Below are 26,625 nucleotides of genomic sequence, written 5' to 3'. Positions count from 1 at the left end.
GGTTATAAAAAAAAAATCACAAATCTTAAAATTTTACTTAATTTTTTGTCATTAAAAATTTTTGAATGGAGACCAGACTAATGTTGGGTAGACATGGCCTACCTAGCTCTTTGCTATGCCCATGGCGGCAACGTAAAACTTAGGGTTTTTTTTATTTGTAAATAAAATATATATTTGCTTTTGCACAGTTAAATTACTGCCACTGGCGTTATTCTGAGGCGATTAATAAAAACACTATGACATAGACTTTGGTTTGTTTATTTATTTATAAATAAAAATCTTTTATCTGAACACACCCAAAATACATAAACAATAAACTGTAAGATTAAAATACAATAAATTAATTTGGTCCCAAAATAAATATTAAAATAATTTAAGGGAAAAGTAAATAAAAAAGAATCAACAAATATAAAAAAAAAAGTACTCATCAATTTTGGCAATCGTTAATGGAGTCCTACTTACTTTAATGTTAAACCTTAATCGAAATAAATAGGCTAAACATACGATACATATTCAGTCATACAAACACAACACACTATTTAGTCTCCATTCAGTCCACTTCGAGACTATATTTACATGGTAAACGTAGCTACGGAACCAAACACTCAATGAATACACAGACAGATTAACAATTAGATAAACACTATTAATGTCGCCTAAGAAAACTATAAAGCTCGTCTAAATCATTTAACACACACACAGAACTAGGGATGTTCCATCCGATCCATTACGATAGTGCTGTAGTCGATAAAAAGTAATACTATACGCACGATTTTCATATCGATATTATGAGTTTTGATCAGTTATTAGATCGACACATATACAATGAGAATAGGGTTGAAAAATGGGACCTATTTATTAGGATAATTAAAAAGAAAATTTAAGGATTGGTCGTTATGGCCAACCACACTTTTAAATGAAAATTCACTGTGGCTAATTTTCATATTCTAGCATTCAAAGATTGAAAAAACATACTTTTTTTAAAAAATATATAATACAATACTGTACTGATCTAAAAAAATAGTTTCGAATCAATAAGACTATCATTGCGTTCCATAATATCTTTACAAAGCATCTGGATCGAACATCCCTACACAGAAATATATTGAGAAAGTTATTGGAATGTAACATTATATATTGTGGTGATAGTTTGGGCTTGTATAGAGGAACTGGGGCAAAGGCAGTTATTTTTAGATATTATTATTATTCGGCGTATCTTGTCTTGTATCTGACAGATATTTTCCTTTACTTATCAATTATAAATGGCATTAAAATTTGAATAATATTATGATTTACTACAGTTATACAGTCATAATATATTTTAAGTCAGATTGCTTCCATTTTTATATTAATAGCCTGTTATTAAGGCTTTGAATAATAAATCGTGTAAATTTAGTAGATATACTGTTACAAGATGAGATCACACGATTGGATTAACGTTTTTTACTACTATCTCGATACACTAGTACATTGGTGACATGATACAAATAGAAACATCCGAGTAAGTACATTTTGTGCAATATACGTAATTAATAAATAAATGCCGTTACCAAAAAAATCAATTCGTATATTTAAGAACATTGACTTAAGATAAGAAAACTATCGCATTTTAATGTTAAATAGATCTAAATTATTACACATGAAAAGTTACAATTTACGCTAAGAATTTGAAATATTCCCAAGAAAAAGAAAATGCTATAATAGAAGTCGATAAATTCCGAATAGCTTACAAATCGATCTTATGACTAGATTGAGCCAGTGTTCTCAGACAACCCATCAACTCGCATAATAATATATCCCGCAATACAAAATGTAGGAACAAAGAAGTTCAGAGCATTGAAAATAATATATTAGTCATTTGTCACTTTGGTAGTACTTAAGTAATCAATGGGATTGATCTATATTATAATTAGGGGCCATCCATAAATTACGTCATTTCCTGATTTTTTGACCCTTCACCCGTCCTTGTCACAGTTAGTCACATTTGTGAGGCCCCCTACCTAATGTGACGTCACATCATTTTACAGTCTTACACATAGAAGTGTTAGAATTAAAAATTCATTAGTTTGGAAATTATTTTTATTCAAATTTCGATGTTTTAATACTTACATATATTAATTTTGAAATGTGATGTCACTAAATGAATCCTCTCCATGACTTATTTCGCAATGTCACACTTCTCCAAGCTCCCTTTGATGCGTCGCGTAATTTATGGAAGGCCCTTTACACACTAGCCTAGTACTTCGATCTGACCGACCACGATAAATTCATCGTTCATCTACAAATACAATTACAGCGGTATATCTAAAAATGTATTCTAAATAAAAAAAAACACGCAATTTCTTCACATCTATAAATGTCCATCATAAGAAACCCGTGTTGTTTATATTAAATATCAGTTAGTTTTCATAAGTATGGCGCTACATCTTCCCTCAATTTTAGGTTAACCAACGAATAGAGGTACAGTGAACGTTTCACGTGAAACAGTTCTTATATGTAAAAAGAAATATCCTGCCACAGAAGTTTTTTTTAGGTGCAGAGAGGGAAACTAGTGTTAATACACTACGTTCCCTACATACCGCCAGCAGATGACGAAGTGGCAGAACTCACCGCTTCGCCTCACCTCTCCTTGCCAGAGAGGTGCAATGAAAATAACTCATTGTTAATTTATTCCCCGAGTGCGAATCGAATCTACAACCGTCGCGTTTAAAGTAATACGCTACGCCATAACGGTCAGTGATAGAAAATCAATAAGGCAAGAAATGCATAAATAGTAAGTAGACGTGGAAATTTAAAATCGTAAGACTAGATAAATACACAAAAGACGTTTCACGTGAATAGCTGCACTAGGGGATATCTCTTACATTGAATTTTGTTATCGCATCGAATCGACATATCGATACTAGCATTGAATGCTTGCTGTATAGACATTAAAAAATTGTTCTTATATTCAATGTAAGAAGATAATACGAATTACTTCTTGCGTGCTTTTTTCTCTGCTTTCTTGAGAGCCTTTAGATGTTTTTCGTGTTGGGCTCTTAGATCCTTCAGTCGTCGTTTCATTCTTCGGCGGTCGTCACCAGGGAGGCCCAGGAGTTTGAGATCTGACGAGCTGAGTGTGAGGAGTAGGGCGCCATCTACGCCGCGTGTTGCAAAGGCACCCGCGTGGCGTTCAAGACCTTCACCTAGGCTTGATATCCATTGCCATACCTGTGATCAGGTTTTATATTCTTTGTGTGTTCATATTATGATAATTTTTGTACTTAAAACTATATATAATTTAGCATTATGCTATATTCTGCATATTAATAATAGTAAAGTAGACAGAAATAACCCAGACAGAAGAAAACACTTTGTTCTCCATAAACTACCCAATTTACAAGACAAACAAATTCTATGAAATAATGAAAATATTCCTGATTTATATAAGCTAGAGAAGTACTATACCCATTAACACAAAAATGTAGAAATTTTGAAGTAAGGAGATTATACAAAGCTATCACCACCACAATCTTGAAATTCAATAATATGTAAGTCCAAAATCGATGTACGACAAGGATAATATCTTACTTAAAATATCTTACGCTTTTCTATCTTAGAAAAGGATACCAAATATAAAACGATGGTGTATTGCTCTCTCATAGCTTACCTGTTGCTTGGTCCACAGGTTGACGGGGTGCGGCGCGTGGCAGGAGGGCGCGGGGGGAGGCGCGGGCGAGGGCGGCGCGCGCGGCGACAGGCTGGCCTCGGACGCGGCGGCCGACAGCGGCTGCCACGGCACCTCACCGCCGACTACACAAGCCGGAGCTTTCTTCACTACAAATATTTATTTGCGTTCTTTATGGTATTAGTGTCTATTAACACTTTTGTCGATTCTCTTATACTATTTGATTTTATGCGGGCTATGCCAGCGACTCCCAATTCTACAGGTGTGCAAGGTACCGTCGATTGTGATAGTAAGAAGTTAAAACAGTTAATTTATAAGTCATATTAAATGTCGCAATAACGTATTTCCACTTTTACTATATCTTATGGTTTGAAATATGTATTTCAGGCAACACAATGAAAGTTGATAGCTGACCGCTATCAACTAATTGTAAAAAATAGATTATGTTAAATAGCAAAATATGTGACTATTTATTTAGTATTTTCTCTTCGCTTAATATTGAAATCTATTAAATAAATTTTATTTCTTTGTTATAATGAGCTGATATAAATATACATTTTTATTGTATGAAATTAAAAAAAATTGTCTAAATTCCTCACTCTCCTGAATACTCATTAATAAACCATTTTATTAAGGGGTACGAAAAACGGTTGGGAAGCGCTGGCTTTTGCTATATGACTCTAAATAACTGTATAGATCTCTCTTATTCTGCGTAAAAAAATAATAAGAAAGACCGATTGATATATTTTGAATATTATTGCTATATTTTAATAAAATTTGTACCACCACCTTTATAAAAAAAAAATTAAAAAAATACAAAAAAAGAAAATAAAAATTGGTAACAAAAAGGCATTCACACACAGCACCTCCACCAGACAGCAAAGTTAATACACAGAAACAGACATACATATACACATAAATAAATATACCTTTTAATAATATAAAATATAAATAACTAAAAACTAGGACCATTATCACTTCACATTACCTTTAAGTTTTTCAAATATTCATTCAAAGGAATCATCTATACATATTATTCTATCTATTCATATCAATATTTATATTAATCTGACCATAAATACTATTACATTAAAAACAAGTTTGTTTTTTTTTGAGATCTTGTCATGGTATTTATCGTTGTACCACATAGGGGTTGCAGGTTCTATTCACTCGGGGTATGAATTTATTTTCATTTTTTGGGTCCGGTTAGATTAGGTAAACTACTTTAGGTACTCCCGTGATATTTTGAATACTGTGTGGGAAAACGTATTGTATTAACACTAGGTTCCTTCTGTCTAATCTATTGTAAGCAGCGTGTAGCCAATAAAATAAATTTTCCTTGTCATAATATTTATGGCTAGATCAAATATATAGAGCCGGAGTCCTAGAGACAAACCTCTGGCATTAGCCTCACTGACGGCCTGCCGTATTTCGTCTACCAGCTCGTTGGTGAGCTGCACGGGGTCGGGGTGTCCGGGGGGGTGTCCAGAGGGGTATCCTGGGGAGTGTCCGGCGGTGTGCGCCGGGGGGTGGGGCGAAGCGAGGCGACGCTCTCGCTCCGCCAGCACCTGCTTCAGCTGCTCCGCGAGCGAGGCAGGAGGACCTGCGACCCACACCCACGACCATCGAAACATCGAACATTCCAGTATGTTGTTGTTTATGAGTATTAAAGTAGCTCTCAACAATTTTTTTATGAATGTGAATTCCGTTCTACTTTCTTCGCTCCCATGTCTTTATTGGTGTTTGATTTATTTATAACTGGTCCGAATTATAAGCGAATATATAGTAAATAATTTTACTAATTAGTTATATACTACTTTCATCTATAATAAAAGTGTAACGACAACATCTGTGTTCACACAATAAAGCGTAATTATTATGACAAATATTTAATCACACAAAGCTTAGCGACACTAACGTGTTATATGCTCGACATAGGTGTTGTGCCAGTTAAAAATATAAAGACTTAAAATTAATTAGAGTTATAAAAGAAAATATCTTATTTTATTTCCATTCCTGAGAGGCCATCTATAAAATGCATCACACTTAAAGTGGAGGGAAGAGGGTCGACGATGTGTGATATTATGTAATAAGGGGTGAGTAAGTTTAAGTTTCGTAAGATCACATATCAAAATATAATATCTAAGTATTGAAATACGAAATTTATGTAAACAAAAATAATTTCCATGTTTTAATTCGATAACTTGTAAGTGTAAAATTACAAAACATATGACGGCACACTGATACAAATGTGACCAACAGCCTTTTGTCTTTGGGACAAAAAATATAACTAATATTATTATAACTCCTATGATGATATTTATGGACGGCCCCGTACATTAATTATAGACAAAGAAACTTTTTTAAAAATAATTTATATTATTAACTGGCGCAAAGGACAACGAGTACTTGTTATAGTAAAGCACAAAATATAACATTTGTTACCTGAGAGGGGATGATGGCGATGATCCCGCGAATAAACACCGTCCTCCGTCGCACTACCGATGGAACTGCCGCAGCTTTGTCGCGTATCTCTTTGCTGAATATATATATATATTTGTCAAGCTTTAAAAATATCTTTATGCATATACATATTTAAAACTAATACATATATAAGCTTCACGCTATATCTTGCGTATAGCAGAGTAGACAGAGAGAACCTAGTATTATTTTATTATTAACCTAATGTGTTATTTTAATTAACGCAAATTACACTAAATTATTATTTATTTTTTATCTTTAAACACACAACGAATTGTTTAAGATGAACAAAACATCATGTATCATAATTGTCCACTAACTTATTTTTTTATACGTTTGTTTGTCTAGTCAAGAACATGAAAAAAAAACTGAATATAAATAAATATTGCATTGGGATTTGTATTAAAATAGCAATGGTCGTGATCAAATTATTGAGTCAGGAATAGGTATTTATAATATTATAACTTAAGGTTCAATTAAGGTTAGATGATCAGGAAATTCCAAGCACATACTAAATTTAATTAATAAGGAAACACGATAAAGTTAGTATCTCATAAAAACTAGCAGACAGTGAATGACTCAAGCATTGTTCTATTACCTATTATCATAAAATAAATATTTTATTTTGTTATAAACTAATATAATTTAAAGGTGTAACTGATATTAATTGTAAAATATTGGTTATACCATTGTTGAATTACAGTTGAATTTATTCTTTTTTAATAAAGTTGTTTAATAAAGAAAACGAAGCAATTTCAATTATAATTAGGCTATTTTAAATTGCTTTTAAATTTATTTATAAATCTATACCACATGGCATGATAGGCAGAGATTCTGGTGTCTAGACACTGTAGTAACCTAGCGGAGCTTTTGCCCGATTTTGATACATTGCGTGTAGAAAGAGGCTCGAGACTTGTGGCGAAACTGAACGTCGCGTAATTACAAATATACATTTATTATTTTATTCATTATTATACGTATATACTAACAGTGTGACCCGAGGCATGAGGCGGCGCCCCCGAAGTGGACTCGCTCAGTGACTCATCCGCAGAGTCGTTGTAGGAGTCGTCTAAACCATCGTACTGAAAAATTTGCGTTTTATACAAAAATTATCTCAATCTTTTTTAATATATTTTAAATTTTGTTCCACACTAAGGATATTGAACTTAATATTTTTTTTCTAAAAACATCACACACATAATTCTGTATAATTAAATTACTTTTTAATCAAATTTATGTATATTTTTTCTAATTGTGAAATTAACAATTAAAAATGGCTATTCAGTGTAAAAGTATTTAGAGCCAAGCACTAAATAGTGTTGTTTAAATGACTGTTATTGTACGTAAGGATAATTTTAAAAATGGGTGCACAAATGACAGAAACACACACATAGTTAAGCTTACAACTCCTATATACGTAGAGCATCGATTATCAGAACTAATTTGGAATATAGGTATTTAAAAAACCAGTATTTTCGGATATCAGAACTGTATTAATTTAGTTATCAATGAACATACAAAAACGCTTTAAAAAGGCTTCTTATCTATTGGTCCCTCCCTCCTCTAACTGTTTATTCATATTGAAAATGCATGAAGTACACTCAAGAAAAGTAAAAAACGCGCAAGCCAAAGCACACTAGTAGTCGGTTAATCGACGTTCGGAAAATCGACGCTGTACTTTTTATTAAAAAATATTAAAATAAAACATGAAGAAAAAAAATACATATAAAATTTAAAAAATCTATAATACTTACCGAACTAGCATTACTTAGTGAATGAGGAGAATGGGGAGAGTGGGATGAATGTAGGGGGGCGTGATGGCGATGTCGGGCCAGGTCCGTGCGGGCACGGTGGGCCGATGTGTCTAATAACGCTCCACGTGGCACTGCTGCGTCTAGCTCCCGGGAGGCACCACCAGAACCCCCAACACCTCCGACACCCCCAGTGACGTCATTGGTACCACCACTGCTGGCTATGCTTGCAATGCTTGCCATACTTGTTGCGTTGACACCGCTCCTGTAAGTATGTTTTGGTTTTATGAATATAATACTGATGTTCTATGTGTACAGTTCGGTCGATAAGTCAACCGTAAGCTGTAAATGGGTGACAAATTAATGGGTGCATAAGTAATCTAAGAAGAATATAGTGTATCTAGGAGAATATAGTGTAAAGCTTAAAAAATCTTAATTCTTAATCAAAACAGAGCTAACTTACAAAGTATCAGCGACGACAGCCGGAGTGGAGGCAGTTGTAGAGGCAATATAGGTGGAAGTTGTTGTAGGAACACTCGGCGCTGACGTCACATTGACATATGTCGTCGCAGTTGTCACGTTGACGTAGGACGACATGACATTCGCATAATTGGTTGTCACTGTCACTTGTGACGTGACGGCATTGGCGGTCACTGTTGCCGGTTTCACGTCGCTCGCCGTTGTAACGACAGTAACGTCACCGATATCAGGAGGCTCGCGTGGCTTTTTATCGGACTTATCGACTTTTGCATATTCATCTTCAATTGGCGATAGATCTGAGAGATCGCTGTCTGAGCTCCACGGATCTGTAAACATATTAAATCAAGCAATCTGGTAAGGTTTTAAGGTTTGGCAATTATTAAATGAGACCAACCTTTTGCAATTTCCCAGAGAGCAGGATGGCAAGCAGAACTAAGTGTTCCGACACTCCACTTTCCACCCAATTTTCAACTCTTTGTGTGTTGAGTGGTGCTTAGTTTTGTTACCAGAGGAAGGAAATGAATATAATTTATTCCCTCGAGTGGAAGTTGACTTCGAACCCATAATCGTCGTGTATTTAGTCGCTGTGCCATGAGAGCTTCCACAATAAGCATTAATATTCTACATTAAAATTTTGCTAGTAACCATTAATAAGTAAAGGATCTGGATCTGGCCGTCGGGGCAATGGCGGTGTTTCACGTCGCGCAGACGGCTCGTGAGGCAACATCACTGGCAGGCCAGCTTTCTTTTGTGTTTCCTGTAAAAATATTAAAAAAATAAATAACATTGTAAAATTGTAAATGTAAATTGGAAAAAAAACACAAAAACATTTATTAGAAAGTAGAGTTAATCAAAATAACTTTCGACATTCAGACTTTTGTATTTGACGTTCAAAAAATGAAGCATGTAACTTCTTATTTTGAATAAAATGATTTAAATTTGAATTTAGTAACTTTGGTACAATATTCTCAAAGACTATATCGACAATGAGGTAAAACTTTAACACAACAAGTTCAATAATAATAGTTGACTGACAAAACTCAAATTCTGCAACCCTATACAACGTAAATACGATTGATGTGCGTCCCATAATTATCTGGTTCACAACTCCTAGCGAAAGAGGTGATATAGAATATATAACTAAAATAGTAGCTTACTGTAGGACTGACACTACCGACAATTCTATGTAAGTTTACAATTCAAAAGTGTTTGTAATTTTAAACAATTCCTCTTTACGTACCAGCAACAACACCTCGAGGCGCGCGACCCTGTCGTGCAGTGCGGAAAGCGCGGCCGCGTACTCGCGGTGCGCGTCCCGCAACGCACCGCTCCACCACTCCTCGCGCGCACGCACCATCGCGCGCGTTCGGCGCCACTCACGGAGAGCGCGGCGTGCCTGCAAATTTATTATATATAATATAAATATTATGTGGCCGCGACTGCATGACATTTTAATATCACATTATTAATATCACATAGAGAGAATGTTTCTCAATAATAATGCAATGATACTATTAGCAACTACCTAATCAAGTTTTGTCAAGTTTAGGCCGCAGGAAGACCATAATCTAATCTATGGCTACTTCTTATAGAATTTATAACACCATGCTTCATTCTTCTTACAGCTTATTTCGTTCTCCTTCCATTCAAATTACCTTTTTTTCCTTAAAAGGTACGGAATCCTAATGATTATTTACATTTTCTCGCTCTGGTAACATAATAAAGCGCAACGATGAGTAGTCTCTCAACATGCAACATATCGAAAATTTAGTGGTGCTTTCGAAAAGGAATATCTTAACAATATGTTCCGTCAGGATACCCTGCTACATGGTATATAAAAAGTACCCACCTTATCATATTTCCTATGAGCGCGGTGAGCGGTGTCGGCAGCGGCCGTGAGCGCGCGCCGCAGGTGATCATGCGGGGCGCGCGCCGCGCACCACTCGCGCACCCGCGCGCTGATCTCCGGCCCGCTGCCGCCGCCCGCCTCCATGCCCACCAGCTAGAGAACATTCATTATATTTGGTTAATTTTTACAGAAAAATACTTAACGAATTTAGATGAAACTTCACAGTTTTTACTTGTATAACGTAATCTATGTTATGTGTGTGTATTATTTCTTTTTTGCATCACGTCTTTTAGATTTTCTTCATATTGTGAGTAATAAATAATATTCCGTCGGTGGAACGATCTAAGTAATTATGTATAGTAAATATTGACTTTGTTATGTAATCAAATTAACTAATATATCGCTTGGAAGTATGCGCCTTTTTATTGGGTGGGATCTTATCACGGCATAATGATTATGTAAATAAAGAACAAAAAGAATGAAGAAGCATAATTTTACCCGCAGAGGTATCAGACCCGGGACTTGGTGGTCGTACAGATAGGTTATTTGTCGCAAACGCACCACCCTATAAATGCTATCAAAAGCGTAAATAATTGTTAATTTCCTTCTGCATTTACAACGGTAGCCCACATATTAAACAATTGATGCCTATGAAGGCGACACATCAAAATTATATATAGTTTACCTCATTAAGTAATGCCCGCAGTTCTGCAATATCTGGATGTCGCGCGTCGGCGGCCGGCGGACTACTTTCTTCTTCTGGCTGTTGCCTTCTCTGACGTTCACGAGCCGTTCTAAGTTGATTAAATTAATTAAAAGTTATTTTAAGATTTTTCTTCCGAGATATTTTTTTGGGACAGATTTCTATATAAAAATTTAAAAAAAACTTCTTTGAATAAAATGATTCATTAGAATTAATTCCAGTTTTTCCTTGCTTATGTTCCCTTTCGTGCATATTAAGGATATTTAAACGCTTTTTTACCTCTCCTCTCTCTCCTTATCAGCGGCCAAAGACTGTCGAATAAGATGTGCCACTTCACTATTCTCCGGGTCTTTCTCTCTACCGATGAGAAATTTAACAGGACCAGAAGTATTACGAAGCACAGACGCTGCATACGCTTGTGTTACGCCCACCTAGCAAAAACACGTAATCAATATATCATTATTTAGAGGCAATTGGTAGAGGGATATGTGTCATATCGTCAATGCACCGCATTCTTGTGGAAATATGGTTGTGAGTTCTAATTAATTTAAAGGAATAGTTTTAGTCTGTGCGCGCAACAAAGCCATCTACTTACATACACATACACTACACCCTCTTCACAAAAAAAAATAGAAATACTTAAAAAATGGAGTATAATTATAACACTGACCAAGCTCTTCCCATCCACCTCGATGATCTGATCGTTGACCTGTATGCGTCCGTCGCGCGCCGCCGCGCCGCTGTCCGTAATTGTCTTCACGAATATACCCAGCTTCTCTAAGCCTGCGTCCGCACCTACACCCATGCCTGAAAAATTAAGAACATTCTTATAGCGTCCCGCTGTTTCACGCATATAACAGGATAAGCATCGGGAACCTAGTGTTAAAGCAAATAGCTCCTCACTCTCTGCCCATTTCTGGAGACATTGTGTGTAACTCAACGCCGCACCTCGTTTTATTTTTGTCAAAGCAACGAAATGAAAACGATCGAACGATTTAAATATCAGGTGCTTTGCTATTTCAGCGAATCCATATCTCAAAGTACCATTCCTAATTCACCACCACCATTTACTTATATACTACATAGTTCCTCTGCACATTACACTAAGCCATTTTAAAACAAGATGCATATAACAATATAAACAAAATTAACCTATAATAGACAGGCCGAGTCCATCAGACCCCTTGACGAGGTCGACAGGGAACACATGCATCTTCTCCACTCTCTTCTCGAGCTCGTACTCGGCGGAAGCGGCCACGGGGTCAACGTCCTCGTTGCGGCGGTCGTACTCGCGAACCGAGTGCGTCGAGAACACGCGCATTGGATCCGTACTGGAAGGTAAGATGTTATTACTTAAATATAACATAAATATAAAAACAACTTATTACATACTAAAGCTAAATTAAAACAATTGATAAAAACAAGTAGTATTATCACTAATATTTACTAAAACTAAACTAATGTTAATTTTTTGCTTATTTGGGAATACGGGAAAATATCCATTAGTGAATATTATAAATTACCTGAATTTAACTTTGGTATTTCTCTTAACAAACACTGGTGGATAATAATCGTCATCCTCGTCCTCTTCGACCAGCGGAAGTCCGGCGACCTACAATCACGGTAATTCATATTTTAATCTTCTCTACAAAAAGAGGTAATATTGTTGGTTTTGTAATTGATACAGTATATTTATGTTATCGATACAAAACAAGAGTTAAAAAAAATACGTAAGTAGTATTATTAATAATACAAGTAGTTTATACTGTTAGAAGACCAAGTAATAAATATATTGAAAATTGTTTTTATACAAAAATGGTCAGCATTTTCAGTAATTACATGATAGCTAGCTTTTGTGTTAAATACATTTGTAATTATGTTAACTAAAATTTATAATAAATATTTCAAATGAATATTTCTTAGTGCAGTATTGATTGCCTTAGTAAAGTGAGTAACCTCAGTATAAAAATGTCCATCTTCAAAATAATGTATGCCGTTCTCTTCAGCCAGCTCTCTCAAAGACATTGGTGGGTAATGATCGAAGACGGTCGCGGGTTCCGGTTCCGGTTCGGGCTCGGGCTGCGGCTCAGGTTCGGGGCGAGTATCACCGCCAGCGCCGGTGTCCGCCTCTAGTGATACAAACTCGTAGCTTTCGTCCACTGACTGCATGCTGTTAATGATTAATATTTAAATTAATTTAATTAATTTAATTAATGTTTAAATCGATAGATAGGATCCTCGAAAATATTTTTTTCCCAGTGTGGGAATCGTAACCACAACCATCGCCACGACACAGTTAATCAATTTAGTTGGTTTTAATATTTATCACATTTGGAAGCATTGATCATAGGAGAATGCTAGCTGAAAAAAAGAATAGTTAATCAAAATTATATAATCTTCCCCATGTTTCTTTTACGTGTTAAAGGGAGTTTTTATATCAATTATTCTCTTCTCTCTAATATAAAAAAAGTTCTATTGTGTTTTATTTACGTGGATAGTTGCAATACCACCATATGTGTATGTATGTTACTAGGATAGCATAAACAACAACACTAACCTCTCGTACGAGAGCACGGACTGGTAGCTGTCGTTAAGGGACACGCCGTTGTCGTGCGGGAGGGCGGGGGGCGCGGCCGCGTGCGGCGACAGCAATGCCACAATCTCCTGAGCTTGCTCGTCCGATAGTAGAGCCTCTTGCCTGCGGAGAAACACATAATTATATTTATTTATTTTATTGTAATTTTTATTTTTAGCTACGCATTGTATTTCACATTTGTATGGCAAGGGAAGCCCCCGTCCGACTTTCGAGACATTGCATATTAGCGTAGCAGAACTCAACGCCGAACTTTGTGGTGCTAAAAGAGCGAGGAAATAAAAATAATTAATTCCCACGAGTGGGAATCAAATCTACAGTCGTGGCATTTACAGTCTTCCTTCCTCCTTTTCATAAAAAAAAAGTCAACGTCAAATAATTTCATTCAAAATAGGAACAGATCAAAACAAGAAGAGTTACAAGCTCCATTTTTTGAACGTCAATTAATTTACCATTTTGTGTTTCGTGTAGTTCGGTTTCAATCAACGAAAAATGTTAGTTCACAATGTCTGTGCCATATAATGGTAAACAATCTGTTTGTTTATATTTAACAAATCTGGCTCATCTAGCTAAATGACATTATTATTATTAGTATAGTTAGTTGTATAAGATATACTATATGGTTATAACAAAAAGTTATTATTAGATAAAATAATAAACTACATAGATAGCTCCATGTACTATCATCTATCATAAACTGTTAATATTGATAAAAATACGTAATCATTGTCACAAAACATACATGATTAACATTATTCAATATAATAAGAAATTTTATAAAAAAAAGTAACGACAAAAATAGATTAAAGAAATATTGAAAAAAACATATACTATTCAAGAAAGCGAGCTTACCTAAGTTTTTTCTCCAGAATACTGCAAGTGTGGTCAAGAATGAAGCGTTGTGTGCACAGGCGGCATGCAAATGGTAAAAAAAATTCAACATTTAATAATAATTAAAAGCTTTTACAGTAATTTTAAAGTTCTTTAAGCAAAGAAAGAGTATACTCACGGGTCGGCAGAGATTTGAAAACAAAGATTAAGCGTGCAACAAAAATTATTAAATTATATCGAAACGTGCATAAAGAAAAGAAAAATATTTCTATAAAAACAATATTTTACAAATAAGAATATATTTTTACAATTCAAGATTGTCCAATTCCTGACTAAAATTGTCGTATTAAAATACAACTTTCTTTATTATATATTCAGGATCACAGCATTATAATATACTTCACATTAACAAAAGAAATCATTAAAAATGAAACATAACATAACTTAAGAAACCGAATAGAACAAAGAGACCAAACACTACTAATAACAAGTACCAAAAAGCATTAATACATAACAGATAAGGCCTGGCACGTACCTGGAGCTAAGCAGAATCTCGGCCTCGTCGGGCGTCATGCTGTCAGGCTGCTTGTCCTCGTCGGGCGCGCGGCCCTCCTCCGACACGCTCCATTGGCTGGTGGTCGACTTGTCGAGCACCTCTATGGAGCCCTGGCTCGCCTCGCTTACCACTACACCCGAGTCCTGAAATTTATTAACGTAAATTATTATTTAGTTATGTTTATCACACAGACCGTCATAACGCAGCCTCTGACTATTACAGTTATTTCCACAACCGTCGCTATTAAGCGACGGTTGTGGAAATAACTAATTATTCGTTTCGCCACAAACTATCTTGTTTTTTCAAGGGAATCTTCCCTTAATAATAATAATTTATAAAATATTGATTATATGTCTTATTATATTTTGTATTTGTACAAAAACATTTTATAAAAAATAAATATAATTATTTACTGCAGAAAATTTCACTTGCATGACATGACACGATAATAATAACACAATATACATTTATTTCATCTATATTCATTATTATTTCATTGAAAAACACTATTATTAACAACAAAAAACCTAATTGAAAATTAACAAGCAGTAAATTTAAACTATTCTAAATATCAACTATAAACAACGTTAACACAAAAAAACGTTCAACAAATCGAAAAGTAACAATATTGCATTACAATGATAAATAATCGATTAACATTTCGATTACAGTAAGGATTTATAGCCATTTCCAGGAGGGAAGTAAATGCATCCGTGAGCGTAATGTTTCCCAGCAAATCCATTAGAGGGGCTTATTAAATGAATATTGTAATGTATTAATACGGACTAGGCATCGATAATTGCGAGTGGCGTACGGCTTATGTTTATTTCATAATTTTTAATTATTATTATTAGATTATCATAGACACGAAGAAAGTAATTAAACATAATAATTAAAAAATGTCTTATAATAATAATGGAATCATCAAAAAAACAACATGACATCACCTGTTGCAGTACGGAGAGCGTGTCGGGATCGGACCGGGCGCGCTCCGCATCTCGGATGTCGCTCGTGAGTGGCGGATGCGGGTCCCGGTAGTCAGCGGGCCGCAGCCTCGCCACCACCTCCGGGGAGGGCTCGTTGAAGCCGCCCTCGTCAGAGACGCTCGACGTCCTGGACCTGCCACGGACCGCATGCTCCTCGGCCTCCGAAGACTTGCGATCTCCGCCCACTACGAACACGTGTTGAGTTTCGTTAGAATCAACATATTACCTTTTATAAAAATGAGGTCATACTAAAGTACCTAGTGTATGTACTATGCAAAATTAAATTCATTATTTAAGAAATTTATGCAAAAATTATTTAACTATACATATATAACATATATTTAAAACAAACTGTTCGGGTAAACATAAACTGAAAATAGGTTCATATAGTTAATTTTAAACGTTGGCTCAGCCGCAGGTGGCCCGCTGGAAGTGTGCAGGTACGATCTAAATACGTAAGCGTTAGTTGTTTACGAAATGTCCTATTCAAAATAAAGGTTTCACGAAATTATATAAAAATAATAAAAAGTAATTGACAAAAACATCTAAAGTAATATTGTAAACTACTGTTAATGATAATAAACTATTTGGCTTGGTGTTTTCCCCTTGTTTGTTTTTTGCAGCCGATCTTTTGTTTCTTATTTTACTCTTTCTGTGAATTTATTAATTTATTAATCGTTCTTAGAATTATAAGAAAGAAAATTTCGCAATCTTACTATTTTAATTTGAAGTTTGAACTCGTTACTGCAGTTAACTAGCAGTAGGTTAAATATGGCCATCGTCATGTAATGAAGGTCGAATTGAACTATATATTTTTTTATATATAAATTAACGAAATAGTAATAAAACTGGACTCTTTAAATATCTTAAAGCGTTTGTGGTTGACGCTGTGATCAATTTTATTATAATCACGTTTTTACTGACACTTGCAAGGTTAAGACAAATCTAATAATGCAAGAATGTTTGGTCACTACAACGCCATCTAGGACACAAACATAAACACATTATCCTCCTAACCGCCGCGCAATCGGGTAAAAAATATTAGAGCACTGGACAATCGCAATCTAACTCATCGAGGACGCGAACGAGGCTCCACTTTACTAATTAATAACCGTCGACAATAAGCCGCTTTGTACGCTGTTAATTCCTTGGTACACACTCATCGCATATTTAATCTACATTTACAGACAAATGAAAATTTTGTATGTTTATATAATTTTTAAAGACCTGTATGAAGAGTTCGAAACAATCCCTTTTTTTTCAGTTTATCGTTGTATCCTACATGTAACAGCATAGGCACAGGGAGCCTTGTGTTAAGACACTCCGCTCTCCTTGTGCCAGAGCGAAGAAATGAACATATTAAATATTTCATTTCATCGAGTCGGAATCGAACCCGCAACCTGTCGCGATTACTGTCACCACTAGTGCCCCTGCGCCACGACTGGATTCAATTTTGGCCACATTGATATAATTGTATATATCTATATTATGTTTAATCAATTTAACTCCTAAATTGGCACTGATGCAGCTGAGCTGTGGAAACCAGTTGTCCATCCTACGCATTTTTTTTTACACAAAAGTAGAAACTTTATTCTCAAGTGATGTCATCGTGAGTTAGTTTTGTAACGGTTATTAATCAGTACATTCCTCCAGCACATAGCGTACATATGTGTAGGGTATGCATTATATAAAATTATGCTCTTAGCATATATGCTGAACCAAATTCAATGTGTAATAAAGATCAAGTACACTATTTATATAAAAAATACTTTTTTGGATAATTTTTAATAGCACATAGTAGACAAAGGGAATCAGGGAACCTAGTCTCAAGATACTCCACCCCCATTAACCCTTACTACTTCCATTCCCTAAAGTCCGCTGAATTCAAGACGCATTGGGTGTAGAGTGTCGTAATTTAACGCCGCGCTCTGTCTCATTATCAAAGAGAGGAAATAAAAAAAACGTTAATTCGCCCGAGTGGAAATCGACCCCACAACCGTCGCGTTTACAACCGCACGCTTGAGCCCCTGCGCTATGACAGTCTCCTGGGTGTATTGTGTAATATACTATCAAACCAAGCAGTCCTTGTCACGGATTCTATGTTAGCTGTCTTTTGAAGGGTCATCTCAATGAATGAATAGGCACGATGCGACTAACAAGATTTACATGCGTGGCTTAGTAGGTACCTACTTTATGTCTAATACTATACCTATTGAATATTCATTCAACGTTTCAAAACGCTAAATCGTCTTTAACAACTGAAACTTGGATGGAATTAACCAGATAGAATTTTGTCACATGGCAAAAGAAAATTATTTGACAAAAGTGTACTCTTTTTTTTTCAGCTTATCCCGGTGATAACAGGATAGCCAGAGGAATCTTATGATTAACACACTCGGTTCCCCGTTCCCTCCAATCGAATTCTGAAGGCATTGCGTGTTGAGTGGCGGAACTCAACGCCGCATTTCGTCGAGTGGAAGTCGAACGCACAACCTTTCGCGTTTACAACCACTAGTTTGTGTGATTGGTCTGTCTGGCAACTGTAATATGACAATATGCTACTTTCATAATTTAAAAAATCTCTTATTATTCGTATAGATAGCCTAAGAAAAATCAGCTGACCCATACAACACCCGCAGAGACGCATGCTGTGGGCGCGCGGGTGAGCGCACGCGACCGCCACCTCGCCACCGTCATCGCCACGCCATACCCCGCTCGAGGCGGTGTCTTGCACCCACACACTCACTTGCAACTCGAAACGGCTTATTTTGTCAGCTGTCACTTCACTTGTTTTTATTTATACGTAAGTCATGCTTAAATTGTTTTTGAGATATAAAAATCATCTATTTTTTTTAATATTTAATAATTTAATATAGGTACCTAATTGAACTATAAAAAAATAATGTAAGAGATTTTTGTTATAAAATGTTCTATTTTCAAATTTTGCAACAAAGCTATCGTCAAAATAACGAGATTTAAAAATGTCACAAAAGTGCATTCATTTAATTTAAATAACGAATATTGTTAGAATGCAAGTAAGACAACGCTCAAGGCATCGACGTCAACAGAAAATGCTGATATCAAAACAAAGTTCTTGAGAAATTGCAAACAAAGGCGCCAGTCTTTAGTGTGATATCGTTACTGTAGACACTAGAAGCACTTCAATATTTGGCGATATAAAGAAGTAACTATCCAAAAACATACAACTAGTTATTTGTTTATCGAATTATATTATATATAGCTTAGTACGTATCACAAAAACAATCTAACATGACGTATACGTAAACAGAAACATCACACATTCACAGTACAAGCGTCGCACACGTTAACAAACACGATTTATGCGGTCAATTGAATTGAATTGAATTGAATTGGTAAAAGTGTCCCATTTAAATGGGCACGACGAAGGGAGGGCGCGCAGGACGACGTCGCGCGGGGCACTGCGCCGCGACGGTGGCGGCGGAGGCGGAGGCGGCGGCGCCGGAGCATCTAAATCGGGATCGACTCGCAACTCTCGCAACGACTCAAATACCTTGACTTCCTCAATATTACATTGAACCCACTAAACACGAGACCGCCAAACGTACGTCAATCGACGCCCACTTATACAAACTTCTTAATATAATTTACGTCTCACACTTTACTAGGTTATGTTAGATTTTAAATGTAGTAAATATTAACTGTTTTATTCAATTATAGTATAGGTAAGTTCTTAGTTTAAAATACTAGATTAAAAAAAATATATAGAAAAAACTATTAGGATATTATGCAAGGTTATAGAAAATCCAAAGTTAAAGTTAAACTACAATGATATCTGACGACATGAACTTTGATATAATTATTTTAATTTACGCAATTCTCCTCAATTTTGAGTATATAAATAAACTTAAAACTCATATCTATTGCACTTTGTTAAAAAAAAATCCTATTATCAATCATGTTCCATTTTTTTTGTAGTAAAATACAAAAAATACATTATAATGATTTCAATCATCATTTATGTCAATTAATATTTAAAATTTTAAAAATTTTGACGAAAGTTAACAAAAAATATTTACTTCTAATTTGAATTTTGTAGGTATATTACCTTCTTTTGTGCATACCTATATTCAACTTCTTACAAAACCATAACGAAATTTTGAAAATTAATGAAGCGTAGCTACGTATTATATTTTTGAGTTTTTATTTATTTAATCAAATATAATTTTCAGAGCCCGCAGTGTTCGTCGGGACCTTTGAGCTCATATAAAATTAGGCTCAGTTGAAAAATAGTAACATATTACATATTTACAAATAGTACATATTTACACATAGTGGTGCTTTATAAAACACTGCGTTAGGTTCCGACGCTGAACACACCAATTGTTTCACACACACACACTTTCGGTGTTAAATTTAAATATAGTATGTAGGTTAACACTTTGCCTATACCGCTAAATGTGAAAAATGTGCCAATTTAAAAAAGTTTTTTTAGCTTCACGCTTTTCTTCACGCTTTCCCACATCTAACAGAGTGATCCTTATGTCACGTAAAACATTGCCTATTGTATGGCAGAACTCAACGCTGCGTTGTCTTCTTAAAAAGCGAGTAAATGACAATCTAGGCATAAATACCAATAATTAAAAATATAAATACATAAAAATTAAATATATAAATACCAAAAATTCTCCCATACCTTGTGAAGGTGACGCCGGCGCTGGAGACGAGGAATATGGCAAGCTGTGCACTGGCGAAGCAGTGGGTGAGGCAAGCGAGCGTGATACATCTTCGTTCTGGTTTGCGTTTGTAGTCGATTCTGGAGTAGAAGACCGACGCCTGCTCTTTTCATTCCAGTCACCGCTATATTGTACTGCTTCGTAAACATCCTCATCTTGACTCTTCGTCGGAGATCTAAGCACAACGTCGCAAATATCCGGCGTCACTATAACAGAATGTTCCGTATCAACTACATTGTTTTCTTTCACGGCATCCTGAGGAAGTGATGAAATCGAGGAAGAAGAAAGTGATTTAACTATTACTTCTTGAGGTGAATCAACACTGTCATTTTCTACTTCTACTTTCACCATGAATTCAGGTTCTTCAATAACTTGTGTAGTGTTTATAGTATTCTCCGGTGAAATATTTCTAATTTCAGGTATAGGTGGCGGTGGAGATTTTGGGGCCCGTAACGGTGGCGATGGTGCTGATCTACTAAACCTGGGACTAATGTGCGTTTCAGCGTCATCGTGTAGCGGTGGAGAAGTAACCGATTTACTCTCTATGGATTGCAAATTATTGTAGTCCTTTGGAATTATTTCTTCAATTTTATCATTTTGTTCTTTTTCAAATTCGGGGGATATCGATGATCGTATTCTGTCTGTAGTCTCTATTCTTGTAGGACTTTGTTTCGGTGGATATATATTATCTCTATTTATTGTCGGTGATATAAGTACTTCTGATCTTAAGGGCGGAGATATTGTGTTGTTAGTTCTAGGTGAAGGTAATACAGAAGCGACGTTTTTTATAGGACTAGGTGATTTCGCAACGTGTATACCTCTATTAATTAAAGAAGGAAGAGTACTAGGACGCTCTATATGGGAGTCGCAAGCACCAGGAGAAGGTGGCGGAGTGTAAACACGAGATGGAACGTGTTTATCACTTTTATCTGGCGACTTTCTATCTTGATATCCAACAGAGGTTTTATGATCTAATCTTTGTTCATGTTCAAATCTACCTGGCCGTGACTTATTAAAATGTGCAGTCCAATTTCGTTGTTTTTCTATTAACTCTTTATTAAATCGCCTATCCGGTTTCTCGGGCTTGGGAAGAACACTCGGCTTTGCGGGTTTTGGCGGTGGTTGCAGTGCCGCCCCATTTGATAAGCGGTCACCGTTAACAGCAGGCGCTATATTCGAAGTGGGAGTTGTGTTATTACGCGTAGGACTCACGGAACCAGCCGAGCTGGAACGAGAACGGGAAGGAACCACCGGAAGTCCCCGTGTTCCAGCAAAACTAGACGCCGCAGAAGGTGATTTTTCAATACGAAAATTACGATTTTCTTCGCCTAACTTTTCAAATAATGCCCGCGCATTATTGAAACGCGTCAAATGGCTTTCAGTTCTCACTACAGTCACATCACTGCCACGCATATCTTCGTCGTCCCTTGAAGGCATTCCTTGAAAAATATTCGCTATTTTGGAAACTTTAGTGCCGTGTGCTCTCTTCTTGCACTCCTCCATGCTAGCCGGGTACGGCCGCTTTAAACCAATCTGAAAAAAAATATTCAGTACAAATTAACGAGAAGTATCTTCATGATACTTAATATAAATATGAGAAATAGGCCGCGTTTCAAATGTTAAACTGATAATACAAGATAAGAAGTAGCGACGCAGGTTGGCGCTATTCGGTTTGAACACTAGCGCGACCGAAGCGACTGTCCGCGTCTTACTTCCCTCTTTAGTAGTATAGGATAAGACGAGATAGTGATATCAAATATCTTAGTCATCTAAAACGACAAACTTTAATAAGGTGTATATACCAATTATATGATGTACCAGTTACATTGCACTTACAACTTCACAAAAACATGCACATTTTACCCGGAAATAATATTTAATTGTTTTAATTATTTATACTTCAATGCTTTGTATCTAATATTGATATCACTGACGCCATTATACACTTCCCAAGAATTATAATTGTTTGATAAGTCGTCGTTGATAAATAGCTGATAAGTTTTTACTAAATAATCGATTCTGAAAGCAGTCAATTTTATTGCACGCAAAATAACGCATTGTTTTTAAAATGAAACAATTTAAATATATTGTTTTATTGTTTATAATCAATCATCTATATAGATGTAATGCTCATTCTCAGTGTGAAGTGGCTCAAGCATGTATAACTGATCTTTCGCAAGAAGACTGTGGTGCTGGTATGCAGGTCATTCAAAACCATAATATATTCGACTGCTGTCCTGGATGTGGACCATTATCAGGAGGTGGCAATGACAACAATGAAACAGGTTAATATCAAATATAAAATAATATTTTAAAATATTACAGAAGTACCAACTTCTAGAAAATAAATATTTCACAATATTTCTTAGTTACAATTTTGTAACAAATATTATCGAAGTTTTGAAATAAGAAAAAAAAAGAATGCGGATATAAATTGTAAAGCAAGAGATATGATTTAAATATGTGTATAATTAATAATATTCCAACTGTATCAATTGGTTAAAGTAAGTCATAGCTACAGCATACTTGACCGCAAAGGACATTTGTTGTTTAAGTCGTCTCTAATTACTCTTATTATAATCTTATATATATTTAACTTTATTTGCATTGAAACCTATAAAGTTGAGTATCTTAATCTTTGTTTGGACAGAAATAAGACCTGTGGAAGAATGTAGACCTCCCTACAACTGCTTACCGGATAAAACATTTGCACCTGTGCAATGCAAAGGCGATTTATTCACTGGAAGGTATATGTATATCTCAATTAGATATTTATACATAACAAATTGCATATTTACGTTACGTCAGTTCATATATCCTTCGACGTGCTTTAACAATTTTAAAAATCTCTTTTATAATAACAGTAATAAATTCTCAAAGAAAGAATTGATAATTAATTTATTTATTCGCGCTCCAGTGCATCGAGGTTTCAGGTTTCACTATTAAAATGTATTATTTAAACAATGCGCAGGTGTTTCTGTTACGATCCAAAAGGAAACAGAATATTTGGACAAATGTGGAGAAACGAAGCGGACGAGATGACTTGTGGTAAGAATGTATAGAAATAATAACCTCAATATTACACATTGTTCGTTTGGAAGTGTAACTAATTTGTACGTTGAATCACTAATACATTCAATATGGACGTATAATTTCGATTAAAGTTTTTACAAATATATGTAACGAAAGGAAAATGTCTAATTTTGTAAAACGCAAACAATTTATTGATGTGAGTGACAGCGTCAAATAAGAGATATTTTTTTATTACGTTCGAAAACCCATAAACATCTAAGTATTTAAGTGTGTTTATCATAAAATTATGATGATGATCAATTAGATCGCAATCAATAAAGTTTTAAGCATTAATACTGTTTGTCAAAACGTTAATTCTGCGTTATTTAAAAAAAATATATATTAATTAGTTAATTTTAAATAAAAACATAATAATAATACTATAATTATATACGTATACATATAATATTTACAGCCTGCAGCCATAAGAGAAGTCAATTAGAAAAAACTCAAAACAAACTCTCCACTTTGCACTGTACGAGCAATGGTGATTATGAACCGCTGCAGTGTGATGAGGGCATGTGTTGGTGCGCGGAACCAAAAACGGGACAGCCAACAGTTTCTCCTGTACCAGAAGCTGACATGAAGCTGTTACCTTGTTGTAAGGAAATTTATACATTATTATCTAGATAAAATTATTTTTATTTAAAAAAAAATAATTTACAATTAGATTTTTGGGGTTCCAAATCCAAAAAAAGATCTCTTTGTCGTACGTTTGTTCGTCTGTCAAGGTCCATTTATCTGGAGATCGCGTGTTATCAAACTTAAATTAATATTAAATATTTAAATCTACGGTCACAAACGGGCATTTATAGAACGCTTTTGCTGCATTTTGTATAAAATTTGCCGTCATCAAAACCACCCACTTCCCCACTTTCCGACGAACTCTGGAGCCATTACGTGTTGAGTGGCGGATCTAAACGCCGGTCTTTGCCTCGACACCTCGAGCGAAGAAATGAAAATATAAATATTTCATTTACTCGAGTGGGGATCGAACCCGCAACCGTCGCGTTACAGTCACACACTTGTGCCGCTACTCCACGACGGTATCGACAATTTCTAATTAGTAAAAAATTAAAATCAGTCTTCAAAAACGCAACTTGAATACGATACGCACGTATTATGTTTACGTAAAATATTATACAGTTAAAGATTGTCACGTAACAACACCGGTTAGACAGAACGTACGGTGAAAATAGAACGCTCTCACGTCCACTGAAGCGGCAGTGACATAGGGTGCGACACTGAAAGGTCTTCTATGTAAGTTTTGTACTAACTTATTTATACACGCGCCACTTCAACGTCAATATTAATATATCTTTTCCTCTTTTCCGTAGACAGTGCACCGCTTGTTGGTGAGAATTATCTACGAAGATGCGAGAGTATTGTATACGCCCTAGCCACTATAAATAGGGAGCAAAGGGAACACGGTACTTCGTTCTTGGGGAACCCGGTGACTTTCTGCGATTACGATGGGAGTTATGGACCATATCAAATACAAAACGGAATGTAAGTTTACACAGATAATCTCAAATATTATTATATTTTTTATGTTTTAAATAATATCCTGAATATTTTCAGCGCTTACTGCACCGGTCGCGATGGTAAAATATTGGGATCGTGGCAGGTCGTTGCCAGTGAAATGGCAGGAATAAATTGCAGTAAGTATACTTATAAGAAAATATAAAAAAATAATATTTAAATCTAAATCTAATTAATTAAGTAAAAGTAGATTTACTGTAATCAATATGCAAAAATGACAAAGTATAAGGAAACGTATAGCGGTACCGTTAGCGCACATGCATTGCGACCGGTTTGCGACCGTGACCCTATTCTCGACGTGTTGTGTGGCTCCATTCAATCGGTTGACGCTCTGATGGAATGCGGGAGCCGCAATACTGGATCTCACACCATAACATAACTGTTCTACCAGTTCGAGAGAACCAAGTCCACCTACTTGTTTACATACGTAACTAGCTACAGCCTCCGATAAGAGAAGCGTGACATGAAGAATGTAAGATAAGCTAATTTTGATAACAGTAAAAATATTCTTTTTGCAAAGATCGTATGCAAAATTGTAATATAAAAAATTATATAAGTTGAAAACTTCGTTATAAACTCCGTTTCCATTAAGACGACGTTTTAGACTCTGCCTACCCTACTGTGTGCGGGATAAGGCGTGAAACTAAAGCGTGATATTTATATCAATCAATTTAATAAATAAAACCTAAGAAATAGCATTAATCTTAATTTTGATTAAAATTGCATTTTCATAGATAAGCCAGCAACGCGTGAGGCTGAATGTCAAAAAGTTATTTTAGGAAATTGCTATATTGTATATATTTATGTTACAAAAAGGATTAATTAAAAAAAATCGTTTTATTTCAGATTGTGCACGAGACTCAATGATGTATTTCCCTGACAAAGGAATGTCCGTTGCGGAAGTATGCTTACCGAACGGCAACTACCGGCCTAATCAAAATGCAGGAACTACATTTTACTGTATCGACTCAGACGGATACCAGATCCTCGATGAAAATGAATGGCCACAGCAATGCGTACAAGAGAACAATAATCAATAATGACCATATTAAATTACATTTCTCGTATATAAAAAAGTACTTATAATAATTATTAATAATAACTATTTAATATTAATTATTTGCTAATACAATTCAATTGATACCTACTTCACAAGCGAGTACCGGGTGTATGGCGCAAGCGTCGCACACCGCGTGTCACCCGACGCCGCGCGGCCGACCGCTCGCCGCGCGCGCTCGCCCATCTGGAACAAGAGGCTCAGGTTACCAGAGCTGCAACCGCACTTCACCTCCGACTCGACCAAGGCCGACTGACCTTTGTTGTGACACTTTCAAAATATCACTTCTATGTTTAATTAATTTAATTACTTATTATAAAAATAAATATATTATTCATTACA

The 26,625-nt window shown here is 35.5% G+C and overlaps 2 protein-coding genes across 12 annotated transcripts; one reads left to right on the top strand and one right to left on the bottom strand.

Moving 5' to 3' along the window:
• Positions 1-242: 242 nt before the first annotated feature.
• Spn (protein phosphatase 1 regulatory subunit spinophilin) lies at positions 243-26,615 on the bottom strand. 11 transcript variants are annotated; one of them, XM_085188622.1, is made up of 22 exons: positions 26,375-26,614; positions 20,573-22,145; positions 15,859-16,082; positions 14,891-15,054; positions 14,377-14,397; positions 13,489-13,629; positions 12,888-13,101; positions 12,455-12,543; positions 12,084-12,262; positions 11,602-11,738; positions 11,211-11,362; positions 10,914-11,022; positions 10,229-10,381; positions 9,620-9,775; positions 9,025-9,136; positions 8,363-8,705; positions 7,903-8,164; positions 7,138-7,230; positions 6,113-6,206; positions 5,064-5,270; positions 3,650-3,816; positions 243-3,210 (listed from the first exon to the last, which is right to left on the bottom strand). In XM_085188622.1, the coding sequence occupies exons 2-22, from the start codon at positions 22,113-22,115 to the stop codon at positions 2,974-2,976; spliced, it is 4,797 nt and encodes a 1,598-aa protein (XP_085044748.1). In that variant the 5' UTR covers positions 22,116-22,145; positions 26,375-26,614; the 3' UTR covers positions 243-2,973. The 11 variants fall into 11 exon arrangements, with proteins under 11 accessions (XP_085044748.1, XP_085044753.1, XP_085044751.1 ...); XM_085188627.1 differs by having other exon boundaries at positions 3,650-3,792; XM_085188625.1 differs by lacking the exon at positions 26,375-26,614 and adding an exon at positions 22,449-22,557.
• Positions 22,582-26,625, top strand: LOC146537850 (uncharacterized). Its single transcript, XM_085188639.1, has 7 exons — positions 22,582-22,897; positions 23,263-23,359; positions 23,584-23,660; positions 24,100-24,285; positions 25,022-25,193; positions 25,266-25,345; positions 26,073-26,625. The coding sequence occupies exons 1-7, from the start codon at positions 22,681-22,683 to the stop codon at positions 26,264-26,266; spliced, it is 1,023 nt and encodes a 340-aa protein (XP_085044765.1). The 5' UTR covers positions 22,582-22,680; the 3' UTR covers positions 26,267-26,625.

Source organism: Heliconius melpomene, chromosome 7, assembly GCF_056956725.1.
Source record: "Heliconius melpomene rosina isolate 202511_hmr_F chromosome 7, ASM5695672v1, whole genome shotgun sequence".
Taxonomy (NCBI): domain Eukaryota; kingdom Metazoa; phylum Arthropoda; class Insecta; order Lepidoptera; family Nymphalidae; genus Heliconius; species Heliconius melpomene.
This window is presented reverse-complemented; position numbering and strand designations above follow the sequence as displayed.

Coding starts and splice junctions, on each gene's coding strand:
- Spn (XM_085188622.1), bottom strand. CDS start 22,115: ATGGAGGAGTGCAAGAAGAGAGCACACGGCACTAAAGTTTCCAAAATA. Junction 13,630..14,376: donor ATTCTGGAGAAAAAACTTAG/GTAAGCTCGCTT, acceptor GTTTCTCCGCAG/GCAAGAGGCTCTACTATCGG. Junction 9,137..9,619: donor GCCTCGAGGTGTTGTTGCTG/GTACGTAAAGAG, acceptor ATATTTTTACAG/GAAACACAAAAGAAAGCTGG.
- LOC146537850 (XM_085188639.1), top strand. CDS start 22,681: ATGAAACAATTTAAATATATTGTTTTATTGTTTATAATCAATCATCTA. Junction 23,360..23,583: donor GGCGATTTATTCACTGGAAG/GTATATGTATAT, acceptor AACAATGCGCAG/GTGTTTCTGTTACGATCCAA. Junction 25,194..25,265: donor TATCAAATACAAAACGGAAT/GTAAGTTTACAC, acceptor GAATATTTTCAG/CGCTTACTGCACCGGTCGCG.